At 36.5% G+C, this 18,429-nt stretch overlaps 2 protein-coding genes across 15 annotated transcripts; one reads left to right on the top strand and one right to left on the bottom strand.

Annotated features, from left to right (window-relative positions):
* Nucleotides 1-652: 652 nt before the first annotated feature.
* Nucleotides 653-3,201, bottom strand: LOC104700266 (GTP 3',8-cyclase). 11 transcript variants are annotated; one of them, XR_015562466.1, is made up of 8 exons: nucleotides 3,082-3,201; nucleotides 2,929-3,006; nucleotides 2,173-2,754; nucleotides 1,895-2,067; nucleotides 1,609-1,800; nucleotides 1,383-1,451; nucleotides 1,185-1,279; nucleotides 653-915 (listed from the first exon to the last, which is right to left on the bottom strand). XR_015562466.1 is itself a non-coding variant. In XM_010415760.3 (8 exons), the coding sequence occupies exons 1-7, from the start codon at nucleotides 3,175-3,177 to the stop codon at nucleotides 1,196-1,198; spliced, it is 1,290 nt and encodes a 429-aa protein (XP_010414062.2). In that variant the 5' UTR covers nucleotides 3,178-3,201; the 3' UTR covers nucleotides 653-915; nucleotides 1,185-1,195. The 11 variants fall into 11 exon arrangements, 7 of the variants coding, with proteins under 7 accessions (XP_010414062.2, XP_087315737.1, XP_019083000.1 ...); XR_015562465.1 differs by having other exon boundaries at nucleotides 2,173-2,757; nucleotides 3,082-3,184; XM_010415760.3 differs by having other exon boundaries at nucleotides 1,609-1,816.
* A 3,296-nt stretch (nucleotides 3,202-6,497) lies between these two features.
* On the top strand, nucleotides 6,498-18,217 carry LOC104704298 (callose synthase 2). Of its 4 annotated transcripts, none has more exons than XM_087456869.1 (43): nucleotides 6,498-6,868; nucleotides 7,489-7,705; nucleotides 7,786-7,886; nucleotides 7,993-8,114; nucleotides 8,210-8,303; nucleotides 8,473-8,583; nucleotides 8,665-8,781; nucleotides 8,865-8,957; nucleotides 9,053-9,144; nucleotides 9,272-9,398; nucleotides 9,679-9,816; nucleotides 9,915-9,991; nucleotides 10,082-10,175; nucleotides 10,455-10,574; nucleotides 10,658-10,775; nucleotides 11,045-11,382; nucleotides 11,474-11,526; nucleotides 11,606-11,666; nucleotides 11,843-11,924; nucleotides 12,001-12,050; nucleotides 12,127-12,213; nucleotides 12,319-12,456; nucleotides 12,578-12,669; nucleotides 12,770-12,854; nucleotides 12,937-13,097; nucleotides 13,174-13,297; nucleotides 13,386-13,483; nucleotides 13,569-13,698; nucleotides 13,822-13,973; nucleotides 14,146-14,255; nucleotides 14,352-14,477; nucleotides 14,592-14,660; nucleotides 14,746-14,935; nucleotides 15,015-15,174; nucleotides 15,401-15,520; nucleotides 15,621-15,739; nucleotides 15,820-15,903; nucleotides 15,979-16,091; nucleotides 16,173-16,402; nucleotides 16,490-17,290; nucleotides 17,378-17,428; nucleotides 17,538-17,723; nucleotides 17,842-18,217. In XM_087456869.1, exons 2-43 carry the CDS (start codon nucleotides 7,516-7,518, stop codon nucleotides 18,088-18,090), a joined length of 5,853 nt encoding a protein of 1,950 aa, XP_087312995.1. In that variant the 5' UTR covers nucleotides 6,498-6,868; nucleotides 7,489-7,515; the 3' UTR covers nucleotides 18,091-18,217. The 4 variants fall into 4 exon arrangements, with proteins under 4 accessions (XP_087312995.1, XP_087312998.1, XP_087312996.1 ...); XM_087456872.1 differs by having other exon boundaries at nucleotides 6,527-6,826; XM_087456870.1 differs by having other exon boundaries at nucleotides 6,527-6,925.
* Nucleotides 18,218-18,429: the final 212 nt, after the last annotated feature.

The raw sequence follows: 18,429 nt of genomic DNA, 5'->3' as shown, positions 1-18,429 counted from the left end.
GTAAACAGTTATTTAAGTTTATTATCGATACACATGTGATTGGAGGATTAGAAGATGGATCGGTTATTTTGTTGATGCAAATGTGATCTAAAATTTTCTCTGTTTATTATTTTTTTTTTATTAGTACTGGTTTTGAAATTTTTTCTTTGGTTTGTTTTTTATATGGCAGGTGACAAGTGTAAGTAAAAAAGACTGTATGCTAAGTTCTTCGGTCGAAGAAAAATATTTGTATGAATGCTATAGACGTATAATTACATTGAACTACAACCTGGAATAGCATGTTTTGGAATGCATTATCTAAATCTAGACTTATCCGAAGTAGCTTAAGAACTTATAAGAAGAAGATTTTCAGATTGAACTTTCTGTATGTGCATAGCAACGTAAGTATCTCACGTTCTCTCTAGAGTTTTCTACTAGGTGTTTCAGTTCAAGTGATTTACCATTTGAGAAATAAATCGACGATTGTTCAATTTCTACACTTATATGATTTTTTTACTGCAACCTCAAGGACAATGGACAAATTGTGTAAATAGGAAACGATCAAGGATATAAAATTTAGTTTTTATTAACAATCAAAATACTTTGTTTGTTAATAAAAAAGTAAACACCTAGTAAAGGTTAAAATCCCTTATCAATATGTATCTTAGATTGATTTGTTTTCGTAAAAAAGAAAGGTACTTTGCAATAAATAAGAAAAAGGTTCATGTAGAGATGATACTGAGTTCCTGTACAGTGTGTTACATAGAAGAAACATATTGTTACGGATACAGAGAAGAAACATATTGAGAAAACTCTTCAGTCTTGTTGTTTGCAAAAAAGTTTGGCAGAGTTGGGAGCAGCGGATGCCGGATAGATTCTTACAAGATATAAAAACTTTATGTTCCTTGTAGTGTGTTTTTCAGGAACTTGACCAACCTGTAAAGAGAAAAACAACGCGACAGGGTCACGTAAAACAAAATGCAGAGTACGCTAAACGGTTCAATGCATCAAAGACTGTTACCGAGATCCCCTTAAATCAAAACAAAGATAAAAATTGGTTCGAGAAAGCGAGGTATCAACTTTAATGAGTTACATAACAAATCAGATATTTTGTTGGTCTAATGCTTATCTGGTTGGTAGTAATGTTCAAGCATTAACTGATTGCAGGTTCTCGTTAATCATAAACAATGGCTTCAAGAACTTACGTGAGCGGAGCTTAGCCACCGATGTGTATCATTGGTCTATTAGCTGTTTTGGCAATGTCAAGCATTCCAGCGTGTGCGGCTTTCTTCCTCTTCACCTGGAACCCATTGTGAATTGTTAAGTCTCAAATACAACCGAAAATAGAGGAACGATTTCGTAACGATTGGTAAAACCAGATGAAGCAACTAAAGAATACATACAGCAGCGCCTATAATTTCCCTTAGCGCCTCGTCATCAGCACCAGACCGGAGAGGATCTCTCAAACTAACCTGTTTACAGGTAACAACATGAATATCACTTTTAACATTATTGAGAAGCAACCACGAATCCACAAGTGTACCGGTAATCAAATTATTTCACACTTGGAACTCAGCCACTTAAATCAAACAATTACTAACTTTCAGCAACGACAAAAAGTTTGGATACCTCTGAAGGACCAAACAAGCAAACTTTGAAGTTCCCATCTGCAAGAAGTCTTAATCTATTGCAGCCAGCACAGAAGTGTTCTGTCATAGATGTGATGAAAGAAACAGAACCGCAATGCCCATCGATCGTGAAGTTCTTAGCTGTTTCAGTAGGGTGATCTTGCATACGTTTTATACTCGGAAAGCCCTTGACCTGTTTACCATAACAACTGAAACCAATCATGAAAATGCTCAAGGAAACGTTGACTAATCTCAAAAAAAGGCCAAACATTTTGAGAAAATTCTACCTTACCACTTTATCCATCACTTCTGCATAAGGCACAAGTTTCTTTACATTCCAAACATTTCCATCAAAGGGCATAAACTCAATGAACCGAACATTGATTGGCTTATCTCGTGTCAAGTCCACAAAATCACAGATCTCATCATCATTCAATCCCCTCATCAAAACACAATTGACCTGTCAAGAAGACCAAGGACGATACAAAAAACACTCTCGACAATCAAATAACGTTCTGCTGCAATCAAATGGAAAAAATGAGGGAGGGATTATATATTAACATACTTTCACAGGATTGTATCCAAGCTCAATAGCAGTATCAATCGACTTCATAACCCTATCGTGCCCTTTACGTCTAGTCAGAAACTCAAACTTTGCTGGAACAAGAGTATCCAAGCTAATATTTAGCGAATCAAGGCCACATTCTTGAAGCTTTGGTAGCTTTCTAGCAAGAGTGATACCGTTGGTAGTGATAGCCAAATTCTTCAACCCTTTTAAGCTAGACAACTGCATACAAATCTCTTCGATATCTTTCCTAACTGTAGGCTCACCACCGGTCAACCTAATCTTGTTAACCCCAGCAGAAACAAAAAGACCAGCCAACCTAACAATCTCAGACTGTGACAACAAGTCAGAATTAGGAGTAAGTTCCACACCTTCAGAAGGCATACAGTACTGACACCGGAGGTTACAGCGCTCAGTTAAAGATATCCTCAAGTAGGTATGTAACCGACCAAAAGAATCAATCAACATGTCAGAAACAGTATTGTCTTTGGTCTGACTCTGACCAACTTGAGCTGCATAATTGCTAAACGAACGCTCACTGGTAGTAGCAATAGTTCTTCTTGTCACAGAGCCTGAACCAACCTGCTAAAAAGATATACACACAAGAAGGGAAGAGACCATAATTAAGTATTGATTTCACATCAGCACACACATATTAACATTTCAGGAGCTTTTAAATCCTTAAAACCAAATCTGAGTGGAGAAATCGAAACCCATTAGCAGAAGAGAGAATTAGTAAAAGGTTTGGAAATTTACCAGGAGAAAGTTGGAATTTTTGAAACCCAAGTGGTAAGCAGTGAATTTGGAATAGCACCTCCTCATGGTTAACACAAACTGTAGAGAAGATCGAATGAAAATCGCTGAGAAGATTAAAAAAAAGGACGAAGAAAACAAGAAAAAAGAGATGACCTTCTGGTAGACGAAGAGAGTCTTTGTTGTTCTCAAAGGACTAAACAATGACAAAGTGAAGACGGCACTTTTTTTTCTTTTTTTTTTTCTCAACATCAACTCTTCGTTAGACCAAATGTTACAACCAAATAAAAACACATTGCATTCACTTTTATAGATTTGGACCAATGTTTTCAAAATCGGACCGGACCAGCGGTCGAACCATATTAATCAGCGAACCGGTGACATATCCAGGTTGGGTTAATATCAAAACCCAAAGAAAATTGAACCGGTAAAAAATCATATCAACCCGCCAAAAAACCAAAATCGGTGAACCGTTAAACCAGCTAAAACTGGGTTCTACTTTTTTTTGTAAAAATGAATGCAATTAATTTAATTAATTACCATTTCTAGTTTTCTTCTTAGCAAACTAGCAGTAGTAGGATTTCTTAGAAAATGAAGATTGAATGTTCTACAGTCTTATTTTCTTATTACTTTTAGATTTGAATTTCTAAAATATTTTACTAGTACGGGTTATACTCTATGTTTGTTACACTTTGAATTTATTACTTTTTAAGATTTTTTTAAAACATTATGATTATTGAAGTATTTTATTTAGTATATCCAATTATATCATAGTTGTAATCATTGAAAAAAAAAATAGAAAACATATCAATACCTATTAGTTATAAAAATATCATCAAAATCAATTGAACCCGGTTGACCCCGGTCGAACCATATTGACTCATGACCCAGAAGCTTTCTCGGTTCAGTTATCGGTCCGCTTTTAAAAACATTGATTTGGACCAAAACAAATGTAATGATTGATCAAGTACAATCCTGGAACACTAGGCAGATCCAACGTTCAAAAACCAAAGCATTTTTTTAACCATAGTAAAATAGATAATACACTATAATTTGGAGTAAAATCATCTTTTAAACCACCTAAATTGATCGAATGACACAAAAATAAATATTAAGACAGAGAAAGCCTAACCAATATTGAAAACATATCAAATCTCAACTATGAGATCCTCGTGATCTTGTCTCAATAAGTGCAGGTGACCGGTTATCGGGAAGTTAAACCGACCTTCTTCAATGGATAAGATTTGCATCTACTATCTAGATCGGATATGTTTACTAGTGGATTTACTAAATCATTAACTGTGAAACCATAACATACAGTTCATTATTCAAATAAAATGTTAGAAAACATTATATTTTATGTTACAAACAGCCAAACAAACATGTGAATCCAACAGAAAAATCAATTTTATTGTGGGTTTTCTCGACTGGCAAGTGTGAAGCAAACATAGAAAACAGATTCACCAGCCAACCTAATTTTTTTTTTTTATGATATTATTAAGTTCAGGAATTCTAATTATATATTACACCAGAATTATGTAGAGAGCTTTATGATATTTTTATTTCGTAAATTAGCAAGTTTAAAATAAAATTGTATTATGTACTGCATATACATACTCCTCCTACTAGCTTACTAGCTACAAAATAAATACTCAATATATTTATACTGAAATTTTATTTAAAGAATTTATTTATATTAGAAATATAACTATTTTGTAAGTTTAATAAAGTTTACGATGATATAAATTTAAGGGTCTCTAAATTTAACTTGAAGAATTTATTATGGATGCCAAGAAAAAGAAATCAACATTTATTTCTTTGACTAGTATACAATACAGACTACAGTTATATAAGAACACAAACTCGATCGTATGTATTTTGCAGATTTTTTCTTAAAAGATCAGATTTTATTTCACATGTTTCCATTGTTCTTCATTGTCGTATTCATCGAGAAAGAGAATACGTTGCTCCTATACCAATAGAGCTTCATACACGTTGACCAAAAAAACAAATACAGAAACACGTGTGTGCAGGTGCGTGTACTATAAAATACGACATTCACACACTAATTTTATACAAGTTAACTTCAATTTCAAAATTATATCTTAAATAGTTGCTAACAAAATACATGAAGAGTTCAATGCAGTTAAGTTCAACCATTTTTTTTTCTTAATCAACCCGCCACACCAGCAGCCACCAGGCATGCAATTATAGTTTGTCACAATAATAAGTACATAGTTAGTAGTTACGTTATAACCAAAATTACTAAAACATATAATAAAATCCGCTTTTAATTTAATACATTGGTTTATGTGTCTACTAATTAGTTTTAGTATTTGATGATGTTGTAGGATAGGTCCACAATATAACTAGAAATATTCTCCTAATTTGCGATGGGCTTTTGTTTTGTAGCTAAAAAAGTCGACAGGCTATTGTAAATCAAATAAATTTCACATAACTTTCATCATTTATAGCGAATTTTATTACTAATACTATTTGATTTGATTTTTTTAGCAAAGCTATATTTATCATCAATTTTGGTTACAGCTATTTAGACGTTACATTTAAAATATTAGGTATGGGATAGGTGCCATAAAAATGGTTGTAATAGTGACAAAAGTTTGCGTCATTTTTTTATTGAATAAAAACATAAAAATAATAGAGATATGGATGACACGGACAACATATGTGTGAAGCAAAGACAAGAACCTGATCTAAACTGGAAGGACATGTGTATGAAATGGAGCCTCCAAATGTGCATTAGCAAAACCGCGAAGGTGTATGGAGGAATTGTCGACAAGTATGCATTAGCGAAACCGCGAAGGTGTATGGAGGAATTGTCGACAAGTATGCATTAGCGAAACCGCGAAGGTGTTACCGACGGTCGTTGCAAAGAATTCACCCACATATGCATTTGTAGGAAGCCATCTTTTGTCCTTCCTCATGAAGTTTTTGTTTTTCAACCAATACTATGGTTTTTTTAATTATGGAGGTTAGTTGTAGAAAAAGAGTATAACGATGTACTTTTAAGTAATAAACTATGTACATTTTTCACTATTTTTGTCCCATTTTGAGCTCATTAGAGAATAGGTTTCAGATCACAACTTGATTTTCGATTAGTGACACAACATCCAAACTTTATCGAATTACTTTGCCTAACTTCGAATGGACTCAACAACTTGAATTCTCCACGCCCTTCACTTATTTTAGTCGAAATAACTTGTGAAAATAACGCGACAGTCACAAATCGATCCATAAAAACGGATTGTGATATATTATTGACTTTCTAAATTTTATTTTTCTTTCCCCAGTACAATATTATACTATTTATATATATGTTGTTTAAAAAAAAAACATTTATGAATTACCGTAAATGTTTTTTGGATTCGTCTCCAACAGTAATGTATGGTTTATATAAATGTAAAAAGAATCTTAGCAAAAAAAAAAAATGTAAAAAGAATATCGAACTAATATTTCATGTTCCGATTATATATATATATATATATATATATACAATTTCCATTTTCAATCGACGAGAATAATAAAAGAAAACTTTGGCATATATAGAATTTAACCTTTTTCCATATAATATGATTAAACTAACATAAGTAGGTGAAATAACATAAGAGGAAGAAAGAAGGAAGGACCGAGCATCTTCTAAAGAGTGAAAAAGCATTTAGGAACATTGGAATATGGGGAGATAACATGTCGTCGTGGACAGACATTCTTGATTAATTAGTAGTAGTAACCAAAGCCATTGGCGCCTGTCTTGTTCCCGTTGCTTTTCCCAAATCTTTATCCCCAATTCTCTCTCTCTCTCTTACTCATACTACTACTACTTTGGGGTTGGGGGAAGATGATAGCTTCTTCTTGCTTCTCCTTGAAGCTGTCGTAGGTTCTGGTAGTCCTCCGCTTCTCTTTAATTTTTCCTCTTTTTGCCCAGGTAATGATTGATCTCTGGGTTTATGGGGTTGGAAGCTTTGTGGATTTAAATTCAAAGGTTAAATTTTTAAACTTGGGTTATTCACTGAAGTCTTTATTATGAGTGAGACTATAGATTCCTCTTCTGGGTCTTCCTGTCTTCATCTGAGTAAATTTAAAATTAGTTATCAATTGGATTGTAATCTAGTTGATTGATTTTACTGTCGATACTATCAAAGTTGAAGCCTTTCCAACTTATAAAATCAGGGTTCTCTTGTATCTCGGTATAGATTAGCGAAGATAGTGGTGGATCAAGGTTCTGGGTAATTAGGTCTCGTGATTAAAAGTTTGTGCTTCTGCTACTTTTTTACTGAAAAAGCAACTTCTTTTTTAGTATTCGTCTCTTTTCGATGATATCTATTTTATAGGAGTGTATCTCATCTTGCTTCGGAGTGAAACAAATCATGTTTTTTTTTTTAATTGTTTGTGGTCGGATTGTGTTGTTTGATTGCAATCTCTTTCATAGAGCTTATGATTTGCTCTTTTTTCAGTTTAAGTACTTCTCAAAGTTTGTTCTTTTTGATGGATGGTGTAAAAGCTCTTTCTGTGTTGACGGATACTTATCATCATATTTGGGCTCAGTTTATTTTTAGTAGGATATAGAAGATCATGGCTCAAAGGAGAGGAGGACCTGATCCGCCTCCGCCCCAGAGGCGGATTCTGCGGACTCAAACTGCTGGTAATCTTGGAGAGGCTATGCTAGACAGTGAAGTTGTGCCATCGTCTCTTGTGGAGATTGCTCCTATCCTTCGTGTAGCCAACGAAGTTGAAGCTAGTAACCCGCGTGTTGCTTACTTATGTGAGTTGGAAAAACACGCCTGATGATGTGATTTTCTCATCTTAAATGATCTTGACAAAATCCATGGATGTTTCTCTCAGGTCGGTTTTATGCGTTCGAGAAGGCACACAGGCTTGATCCCACGTCAGGTGGACGTGGTGTTCGCCAGTTTAAGACTGCGCTTCTTCAACGGTTAGAACGGGTGAATATCGTCGCTTCATTTACTCTGCTTGAGTTTTCCCATCTTCATGCTGTTGTCTTGCTAGGGGATTATGTGTCATTTTGCCTTATGTCTTAAATTTCTGCAGGAGAATGAAACAACTCTTGCAGGAAAGCAGAAGAGTGATGCACGCGAGATGCAGAGTTTCTATCAGCACTACTACAAGAAATACATCCAAGCTTTGCAAAACGCTGCTGACAAAGCTGACCGGTTTGTGTTTGATGGAACTGATTGTTCAGCCAAATCTGCTGGAATTCTATCTTTCTGTGTTTCTCATTTATACTACAAATTTGTTTTACTTGTAGTGCTCAACTTACAAAGGCTTATCAAACTGCTGCTGTTCTCTTTGAAGTCTTGAAAGCTGTTAATCAGACAGAAGATGTGGAAGTGGCTGACGAGGTAAAGCTGATAGTAGATTATATCTTGTTGTGTTAAAATCTCTTGCTTCTGTTCTTATGCAGGTTCTTAACCATGCTTTCATGGAAACATCTTTATACTCTCATGAATTGGGTCACCAAATTATTAGCTCACTTCACTTGTTTCTGTTCATCCTTTTTCTTGCTGGTAGATTTTGGAGGCTCATACAAAGGTGGAAGAAAAAAGCCAAATCTACGTGCCTTACAACATTCTTCCTCTTGATCCTGATAGTCAAAATCAGGCTATAATGAGACTTCCTGAGGTTAACCAAACATTCAACTAACTGTTTCGATTGTCTTTCGTTCTTTGAGACAAAATTAAACATCTGCTTACTGTTCTGCAGATACAAGCTACAGTAACTGCACTTCGTAACACTAGGGGCTTACCATGGCCAGCAGGTCACAAGAAGAAACTCGATGAAGACATGCTAGATTGGCTTCAAACTATGTTTGGATTTCAGGTGATGCTAGTGAATATCCTGTTTTAGTTTAGTTGACGGACAATTTCTCGCTGTGCTGATTGATCCAAACCTTTAAATGGCAGAAAGATAATCTTTCGAATCAAAGAGAGCACTTGATTCTGTTACTTGCTAATGTCCACATTCGACAGTTTCCGAGACCTGAACAGCAACCAAGAGTATGTATTCTTTTGAACTTGGATATCATGTTTCCTTAATTGTCTAATTCTTCTGTATCTGTACTAACGGCCAAAATTACTATTCCCGCCTCCAGTTGGATGATCGCGCATTGACTATAGTCATGAAGAAACTTTTCAAAAACTACAAAAAATGGTGCAAGTATTTGGGTCGGAAGAGCAGCCTTTGGTGAGGCTTCTCCTTGTAACATCTCATTTTGTTCTTTCTAGGAATATAGAAACATATGTAGCATATACTTTGGATTTATACGCATTATGCTTAGTTATCTGATTATCTCTCCTTTTCCCGCTTGTAGGTTGCCGACGATTCAACAAGAGGTTCAGCAGCGGAAACTGCTGTACATAGGACTCTATCTTTTGATTTGGGGAGAAGCTGCGAACCTGAGATTTTTGCCAGAATGCCTCTGCTATATATATCACCATGTATGTTAAAAAAACAGTCTACCCTATCTATCTTAAGTAACCATGTGGTGTGTCATTCTCTAAAAAATATCAGTTCAGTTTAGCGAAGGTTTGTGATCAAATCGTGATCTTGACTAATACCTACTAATCGACTACTAAAATTAGAAGAAATCCAAACGTTATATATAGTGATGATGAGGCAATAAACTAGTGCAAGGACTTAGTAATGCCTAATTTGAGTAGGAGTTTTTTTGCTACCTGTGTCTAACTCCGTGTTATATGATTTTCTGAATTTGTTCAGATGGCTTTCGAGTTGTATGGAATGTTGGCTGGGAGTGTTAGTCCAATGACAGGGGAGCATATTAAACCTGCATATGGTGGTGAAGATGAAGCCTTCCTCCAAAAAGTAGTTACTCCTATATACAAAACAATAGCAAAGGTTGGTTGCTTCGGTTTTGAAGTCTTGATCATTTTGTCTTCTTTAGCTTTCGTCCGATCCATTTCCTTCATAGTCATCTTCATATTTGTGCACTATAGGAAGCAAAGAGAAGTAGAGGAGGAAAATCAAAGCATTCTGAGTGGAGAAACTACGACGACTTGAATGAATATTTTTGGTACAAGGCAGTTGATCATCTCGTAACATTCTGTAAAGACACGTCTTTTACATTTATTCATGGTGGAACTTCATGTCTTTTAACTTGTAGGTCAATTCGGTGCTTTCGGTTAGGGTGGCCTATGCGAGCTGATGCTGATTTCTTTTGTCAGACGGCTGAAGAACTTAGACTTGACAAAAGGGAGGTACGGGTAGAAGAAACTGACTGATGGCTTTCGTTATTTTTGATTCTTGTTTACAAAATAGTTTGAATCTCTTGTCTTGTAATTTCTTTTAACTAAGTGTTTGATATCAAACTATTTCCCAAGTTGAACTGTTCAAAATGTCTGTTAGAGTTACTTACATTTTCTAAACTTTAAATTGTATTTCAACAAGTCATGAGAAACGTTAGGTAGAAGAGTTCCATTAATTTTCTCAAGTTTTGTGTATCTAGAATTTCATAGTTGATGTTCACATTGCTGCAGAATAAACCCAAAACTGGAGATAAATGGATGGGCAAAGTCAATTTTGTTGAGACACGCTCCTTCTGGCATATATTTAGAAGTTTCGATAGAATGTGGAGTTTCTATATCCTGTCTTTGCAGGTACGACTAATTAGTAAATTTAATTTCCAAACTTGTATTTTCTTGACGGGTCATGTGATCTGATGTATTTATAATTTTTTAAGGCAATGATCATAATTGCTTGGAATGGATCTGGGGATTTGAGCGGCATCTTTCAAGGTGATGTCTTCCTAAAGGTTTTGAGCATCTTCATTACGGCAGCTATATTAAAACTTGCACAAGGTAATGATTCGTGAACTTATACCACTTTCATGCGGTTCATTAATAATTATCTGACAATTTATACATGTAGAATTTTATGAAGACTTGATGTGAATGAGTAGGAATAGTTGTTGTACACTTTTCTTTAATTTCACATTATCATGTTTGCATGCAGTGTTATTTGTTAGGAAGAATAATTGTTGTGTGGTTTCATCCAATTATATTTTCATGCTGTAAGTAAAGAGAAATTGATGATCTCTAACTAGTCTCTGAATGCTTGCGAGTTTCAGCTGTCCTTGATATAGCTCTAAGCTGGAAATCAAGACATAGTATGTCATTCCATGTGAAGCTCAGATTTATCTTCAAGGTAGTTGCAGCTGCAGTATGGGTTGTTCTCATGCCACTAACGTACGCATACAGCTGGAGGACCCCTTCTGGTTTTGTGCAGACCATAAAGAACTGGTTTGGGGGACACAACAATTCCTCACCTTCCTTTTTCATTACGGTCATTCTTATCTACTTATCCCCAAATATGCTCTCTACGGTGCTCTTTGCGTTCCCATTTATCCGACGTTATCTTGAAAGGTCTGACTTTAAAATAGTGATGCTGATGATGTGGTGGTCTCAGGTATTTTATCCATATATTTTATCTCTATAAATAGCCAGTCCGTGAATGCTAAATAATGGAGGCGACTAATCTTTATTTTTTGTTGACACAGCCAAGACTGTATATAGGGAGGGGTATGCATGAGAGTGCATGGTCACTTTTCAAGTAAGAGTGTAAAATTTGCATGCTATGGTTAAAATGTTGATTGTTCTTGCCACACTGCTAAACGAGGTTTGATATCTAGGTACACGATGTTCTGGGTTGTACTTCTAATATCAAAGCTTGCATTCAGTTTTTATGCAGAGGTACAGCTATTTACATATATTTAATCTGTTGTTTTAGTAGTATAACAAGAGCACCATGTAAGGAGCCTGCAAAAGTTGAAGAAATTCTGTTCTAACAACCACTGACAAATTCTAGTGACATTGTATATTTAGTCCACAAATATAAATGTTTCTCATACTTTCCATCTTCAAAGCAGATTAAGCCTCTTGTTAAACCAACCAAGGATATTATGCGAATTCACATATCAGTCTACCGCTGGCACGAGTTTTTCCCTCACGGTAATGCCTAATAGGATGTAGGTATTAGCACACTGCATAATGAATTTTATTGAACAATCTAGTTGTTTTTTTTCAGCCAAGAGTAATATGGGTGTGGTGATCGCTCTTTGGTCACCTGTTATTCTTGTGAGTTTTCAGATCTTTCATTGCCTTATGCTTCCTTTTTATGGTCTCCCCTATCTATGCTAACTTTAATATGCAGGTTTATTTCATGGACACTCAAATATGGTATGCTATAGTATCAACTCTGGTTGGTGGTTTAAATGGAGCTTTTCGACGTCTTGGAGAGGTTCATTCTTGCTTTCCTTACAACTTTTACAATGAAATGGAACTTGAAGTGGCATGCTCTCACTTCCTGATATAATGTCTGAAAAGAAGTTTATTTCATTTGCAGATCCGAACACTAGGAATGTTGAGGTCTAGATTTCAGTCCTTACCAGAGGCCTTTAATGCTTGCTTGGTTCCAAATGAGAAGAGTGAAACTCCAAAGAAAAGGGGGATGATGGCGACCTTCTCTCGCAAGTTCGAGCAGGTCTGAACGCTGCTCTTATACCAGTAGATGAAACATATAACACAAACCAATATTTAGTAACAAATGTTTGTTCTCTCAGTCAGCTCCATTTCAAAATTGTGTTATTTATTGGTAATTACAGATTCCATCCAGTAAAGACGAGGCCGCACGATTTGCTCAGATGTGGAACAAAATTATCAGTAGTTTCCGAGAGGAGGATTTGATTAGCAATAGGTTGAGTGTGACTGAAATTTTCCTTCTTATTTTAATCTAATGATATGTTAAATCCTTTTATCCGGAGAAGACTTCGTTGATAATATTCATTAATATGCAGGGAAATGGAACTCCTGCTTGTGCCATATTGGGCTGACCCTGATCTAGATCTTTTCCGTTGGCCACCTTTTCTACTGGCCAGTAAGGTGAGTATGTGTCTTGGTGTGAACTATAATCTTAGGTTGGCTTTCTGTTCTTATTTTGATTATTTATGCCTAAATGTTTTAGATCCCAATAGCTTTGGATATGGCAAAAGATAGCAATGGAAAAGACCGTGAACTGAAAAAGAGATTGAGTGTTGACAATTACATGACTTGTGCAGTCAGAGAGTGCTATGCCTCTTTTAAAAATCTAATAAACTTTTTGGTGGTTGGAGAACGAGAAGGACAGTAAGTTTTACAAATTGAAGTTGTCCTTTGACTCGGAAAATACATTTTACTTTCCTAATCTATTGGTCTTGTGCAGGGTCATAAACGAAATATTCTCCAAGATTGATGAGCATATAAAGAACGAAACACTGATTATGGAGTTGAACTTGAGTGCTCTTCCTGATCTGTATGGTCAGTTTGTTCGACTAATTGAGTATTTGGTAAGTCTTGTAGCCTTACCATGTTGAACACCTCTGCAACATTAGCATGAATTCAAAGAAATAACTGAGAGGAGTCTACTTGCCACAGATGGAAAACAGAGAAGAAGACAAGGACCAAATTGTAATCGTCTTGCTGAACATGTTAGAATTAGTGACAAGAGACATAATGGAGGAAGAGGTCCCTAGGTAAGATCATTTGAGATAGGCTTTCTGCTGAATGGTTTGATTAATGTTGTTTGAAGCATACTCATTTAGAGTTTTCTTTCCATAGCATGATGGAGTCAACCCACAATGGAACTTATGTCAAGTATGACGTAATGACTCCTCTTCATCAACAGCGCAAATATTTCAGCCAACTTCGATTCCCAGTGTACTCTCAAACAGAAGCCTGGAAAGAAAAAGCAAGTGTCCTCTTTAAAATTCGTCTATTTGCTTCAGTCTTGTTCCCACAATAATGGTGTATTTAATCTCTATTGCGTAAGGACATTCTAAGATATTTATCCCTCCCTTTTTTAATTGTGCAGATCAAGAGGCTTCATCTTTTACTCACTGTCAAAGAGTCGGCTATGGATGTGCCATCCAACTTGGAAGCTCGGAGGCGTCTTACTTTCTTTTCTAATTCATTATTCATGGAAATGCCGGATGCACCCAAAATCCGCAACATGCTTTCATTTTCGTAAGTTCTATTCACTTCCAATTTAACTTTTTTGGTCACGTTTTGCATGTTCATGAATGAATGAATGTTTTGATTGATTTCTAATTTCAACATTCCTACGAGAAGTGAAGAAGTACATATACCAATAGCCCTACATAATCTTAATTGTCTCCGCTTTTTTGCTTTTCCATAGGGTCCTAACACCATACTATTCAGAGGATGTTCTATTCTCCATTTTCGGCTTGGAGAAGCAAAATGAAGATGGAGTCTCTATACTATTTTACTTGCAGAAGATCTTTCCAGGTTTCACTTTTTCTTCTGTTTTTAAATGTCTTGTGCCACTATAATTGTGTTCTGGATATAATTTCTGTAAACTGAGCCAGCAGTGGTTTGCCTTAGATGAGTGGACAAACTTTCTGGAACGAGTTAAATGTGACAGCGAAGAACAACTTAGAGCAAAAGAAGAGTTGGAAGAGGAGCTTCGTCTGTGGGCATCTTACAGAGGCCAAACACTAACCAAAACTGGTATGTAGCTTTTTCAGTTCCTTTGGCAAGGAAACTGTTCTTCACGTTTTAGCTGCTGTATATTTTGTTTTGCTATATGCGTTATGCCTGATTTTTCTGATTTTGATCAATCAGTGCGAGGCATGATGTATTACCGGAAGGCTTTGGAGCTCCAAGCCTTCCTTGATATGGCAAAGGATGAAGGTGCCTGAGGAATCATCGTTATGATTTATCTTTCATTCATGGAAACTGCGAAAACGTTACTAAAACTGCTTTTGTTTTGTTTAAGAATTAATGAAAGGGTACAAGGCTCTCGAGTTAACTAGTGAAGACGCACCAAAGAGCGGAAACTCACTCTGGGCTCAGTGTCAAGCACTTGCTGACATGAAATTCACCTTTGTGGTTTCATGCCAACAATACAGTATTCAGAAGAGATCTGGTGACCAACGTGCTAAAGACATCTTGAGGCTTATGACCACGTATGTCTGTTTTCATCATAATTCTACATAGTTACATCTTTTCCAGAGTTAAGTTTACTATTTTTCTGTTGCATTGCAGGTACCCATCTCTACGTGTTGCATATATCGATGAGGTTGAACAAACACATAAAGACAGCTACAAAGGAGCGGACGAAAAAATTTATTACTCCGCCCTCGTTAAAGCCGCTCCGCAGACCAAAGCTATGGATTCTTCTGAATCTGTGCAAACACTAGACCAGGTAAAGATTTAAGATAATTCGATGAAAACTTTCTAGAACATTTTAACTTTGGTGCCCAATTATTTCTGTAAGTGAGGCTCTCTAGTAACATGAGGTTTTTCCTATCTATCTCCTTGTGGCTTTTTTTTGTGTTCTTCTCATTTGCATGATTTTCCTGAAAATAATTATTTGCGGCCTCGTTGTTGTGTTCTGGCTTTGGAAACTGAGTTTATATATAATTCTGCAGGTCATTTATAGGATTAAGTTACCAGGACCGGCAATACTAGGAGAGGGAAAGCCGGAGAATCAGAACCATTCGATCATTTTTACTCGTGGAGAAGGGTTACAGACAATAGACATGAACCAGGTGCGCGCCTACCAATTTTTCATTTTTATCTGGGCTGAGTTACCTAGTTAATCTCATAACGCTCATAGTTAAGATATTGATTAAACATTCGATAAAACAGGACAATTACATGGAGGAAGCTTTCAAAATGAGGAACTTGCTGCAAGAATTTCTTGAAAAGCATGGAGGTGTAAGAACGCCTACAATACTTGGACTTAGAGAGCATATTTTCACTGGAAGGTACCACAGTATGACTTGTATAGTCAATTTGGTCTTCGTGCACAAAATGAGTTTTTTTAATTGTCTTGTTCTTGTGGCAGTGTTTCTTCTCTTGCATGGTTTATGTCAAATCAGGAAAACAGCTTTGTTACTATTGGGCAGAGGGTGCTAGCTAGCCCCTTGAAGTAAGTTTTTTTTATAGATATTCCGTTTTGCTGAAGGGAGACCTGGATTTGTAACTTTCGTTTCAACTGCCCCAGGGTACGATTCCATTACGGCCATCCAGATGTTTTTGATCGACTGTTTCACCTTACCAGAGGAGGGGTCTGCAAAGCTTCTAAAGTTATCAATCTTAGTGAAGACATATTTGCAGGTACTTGCATCGACGCCTTTTCTCTGGTGAAACATATATGATCTGGCTCCATACACTTTCTCATGCTTTTGCTGTATTCAGGTTTCAACTCTACACTTCGTGAAGGCAATGTGACTCATCATGAATACATACAAGTCGGTAAAGGGAGAGATGTGGGACTCAACCAGATTTCAATGTTTGAGGCAAAGATAGCTAATGGAAACGGGGAGCAAACTCTAAGCCGTGATCTATATAGGCTGGGGCACCGATTTGATTTCTTCCGTATGCTTTCTTGTTATTTTACTACAATTGGATTCTATTTCAGTACCATGGTAGGTCAAAAATTTTTTTTTTTTTTCCTGATTTTATGACACATGGGAAGTTTATATCAGTCTGATACATTTGTGTCTCTCTTACAGTTAACTGTGCTTACGGTCTATGTATTTCTATATGGCCGACTGTATCTTGTCCTAAGTGGTCTTGAAGAAGGGTTGAGCAACCAGAGAGCTTTTCGTTCAAACTTGCCTCTTCAAGCCGCACTTGCTTCTCAATCATTTGTGCAGATTGGTTTTCTAATGGCCTTACCTATGATGATGGAGATAGGACTTGAGAGGGGATTCCATAACGCCTTAATTGATTTTGTACTAATGCAATTGCAACTCGCTTCTGTATTTTTCACTTTCCAACTCGGGACAAAAACTCATTACTATGGTCGAACATTGTTCCATGGAGGCGCGGAGTATAGAGGAACTGGGCGTGGATTTGTGGTGTTTCATGCAAAATTTGCTGAAAACTATAGGTTCTACTCGCGGAGTCATTTTGTGAAGGGTCTTGAGCTGATGATTCTCCTCCTCGTGTATCAGATATTTGGCCACGCCTATAGAGGCGTAGTTACATATATTCTGATCACTGTTTCGATATGGTTTATGGTGGTGACTTGGCTCTTTGCTCCGTTCTTATTCAATCCCTCTGGTTTCGAGTGGCAAAAGATTGTAGATGATTGGACAGATTGGAATAAGTGGATATATAACCGAGGGGGAATTGGTGTTCCTCCAGAGAAGAGTTGGGAGTCTTGGTGGGAGAAGGAAATAGGACATCTTCGACACTCTGGGAAACGTGGTATCATCCTCGAGATTATTTTGGCTTTACGCTTCTTCATCTTTCAGTACGGACTTGTGTATCAGCTCAGCACTTTTAAACAGGAAAATCAAAGTTTGTGGGTGAGAGAGCTTACTCATCTCAGATTGCTCTTCTTATTTACTGAATGTCATGATTTTTCATAAAAACTGACTCTCGATGTTTCACAGATTTATGGAGCTTCATGGTTCGTGATCTTATTCATTCTACTCATTGTGAAGGTATGGTAACTAACTCCATTTGGGTTTCTTCTGTATAAGATACCGACAATCTTATGCTCAATCGAGATTGTTTTAAGCTGGATACTAAACTCAATGTGACTAATCACAGGGTTTGGGTATGGGAAGACAACGGTTCAGCACAAGCTTCCAGCTTCTCTTCAGGATCATCAAGGGTTTTGTGTTCCTCACATTTCTTGGGATTCTCGTTACTTTCATAGCTCTTCATCTTTTAACACCCAAGGACATCTTCCTTTGTATGCTCGCTTTCATGCCAACCGGATGGGGAATGTTACTGGTAAGTGTTCTCATCAAACTCCTCCTAAAAAAGGTTTTAAGATATCTTTTGTGTGTTGTCTGGTTTGTGAGATAGGTTGCTACTGCAACTAAAATCAAAACATTTCTTTGTATTTCAGATCGCACAAGCTTGTAAGCCTCTGATTCAACGGCTAGGAATCTGGTCATCGGTCAGGACGCTAGCTCGAGGTTATGAGATTCTGATGGGTTTGCTTTTGTTCACTCCCGTAGCGTTCTTGGCATGGTTTCCTTTCGTGTCTGAGTTTCAGACAAGAATGCTCTTTAACCAAGCATTTAGCAGAGGATTGCAGATTTCTCGTATTCTTGGTGGTCAAAGAAAAGACCGATCTTCCAAGAACAAGGAGTGAAACAAATCAATCATATATAAAGAAAGAAACAGAGAGTGATGAGTGATTTACACTTTGTATATATATTGACACTATTAAAAGACTGTTATGCCTCTGTTACCAAGTAAATCTATGGTTGTTTCTAGGATTTGGTCGGTCTAATCCGTGATTTTGATTTGGTTTCGGCTCAGCTTACTTGGTTTATTGAAATCTTCGGTTTTGGGAAATAGCTATCGAATCAAAGTATCAAACTATAGTGTAGATCGGTTTGGCAAGGTTTTGATTGGATCGGTTCTACTTTTTTTTTTTTTTTTTTTGACAAACAGATCGGTTCTACTTTGTTTTAAATTAAAATTGTTT

Source organism: Camelina sativa, chromosome 7, assembly GCF_030686135.1.
Source record: "Camelina sativa cultivar CO46 ecotype springtype chromosome 7, ASM3068613v1".
Taxonomy (NCBI): Eukaryota; Viridiplantae; Streptophyta; class Magnoliopsida; order Brassicales; family Brassicaceae; genus Camelina; species Camelina sativa.
Note: the sequence above shows the minus strand (reverse complement) of the source record. Positions and strands in the feature narration are given on the sequence as shown.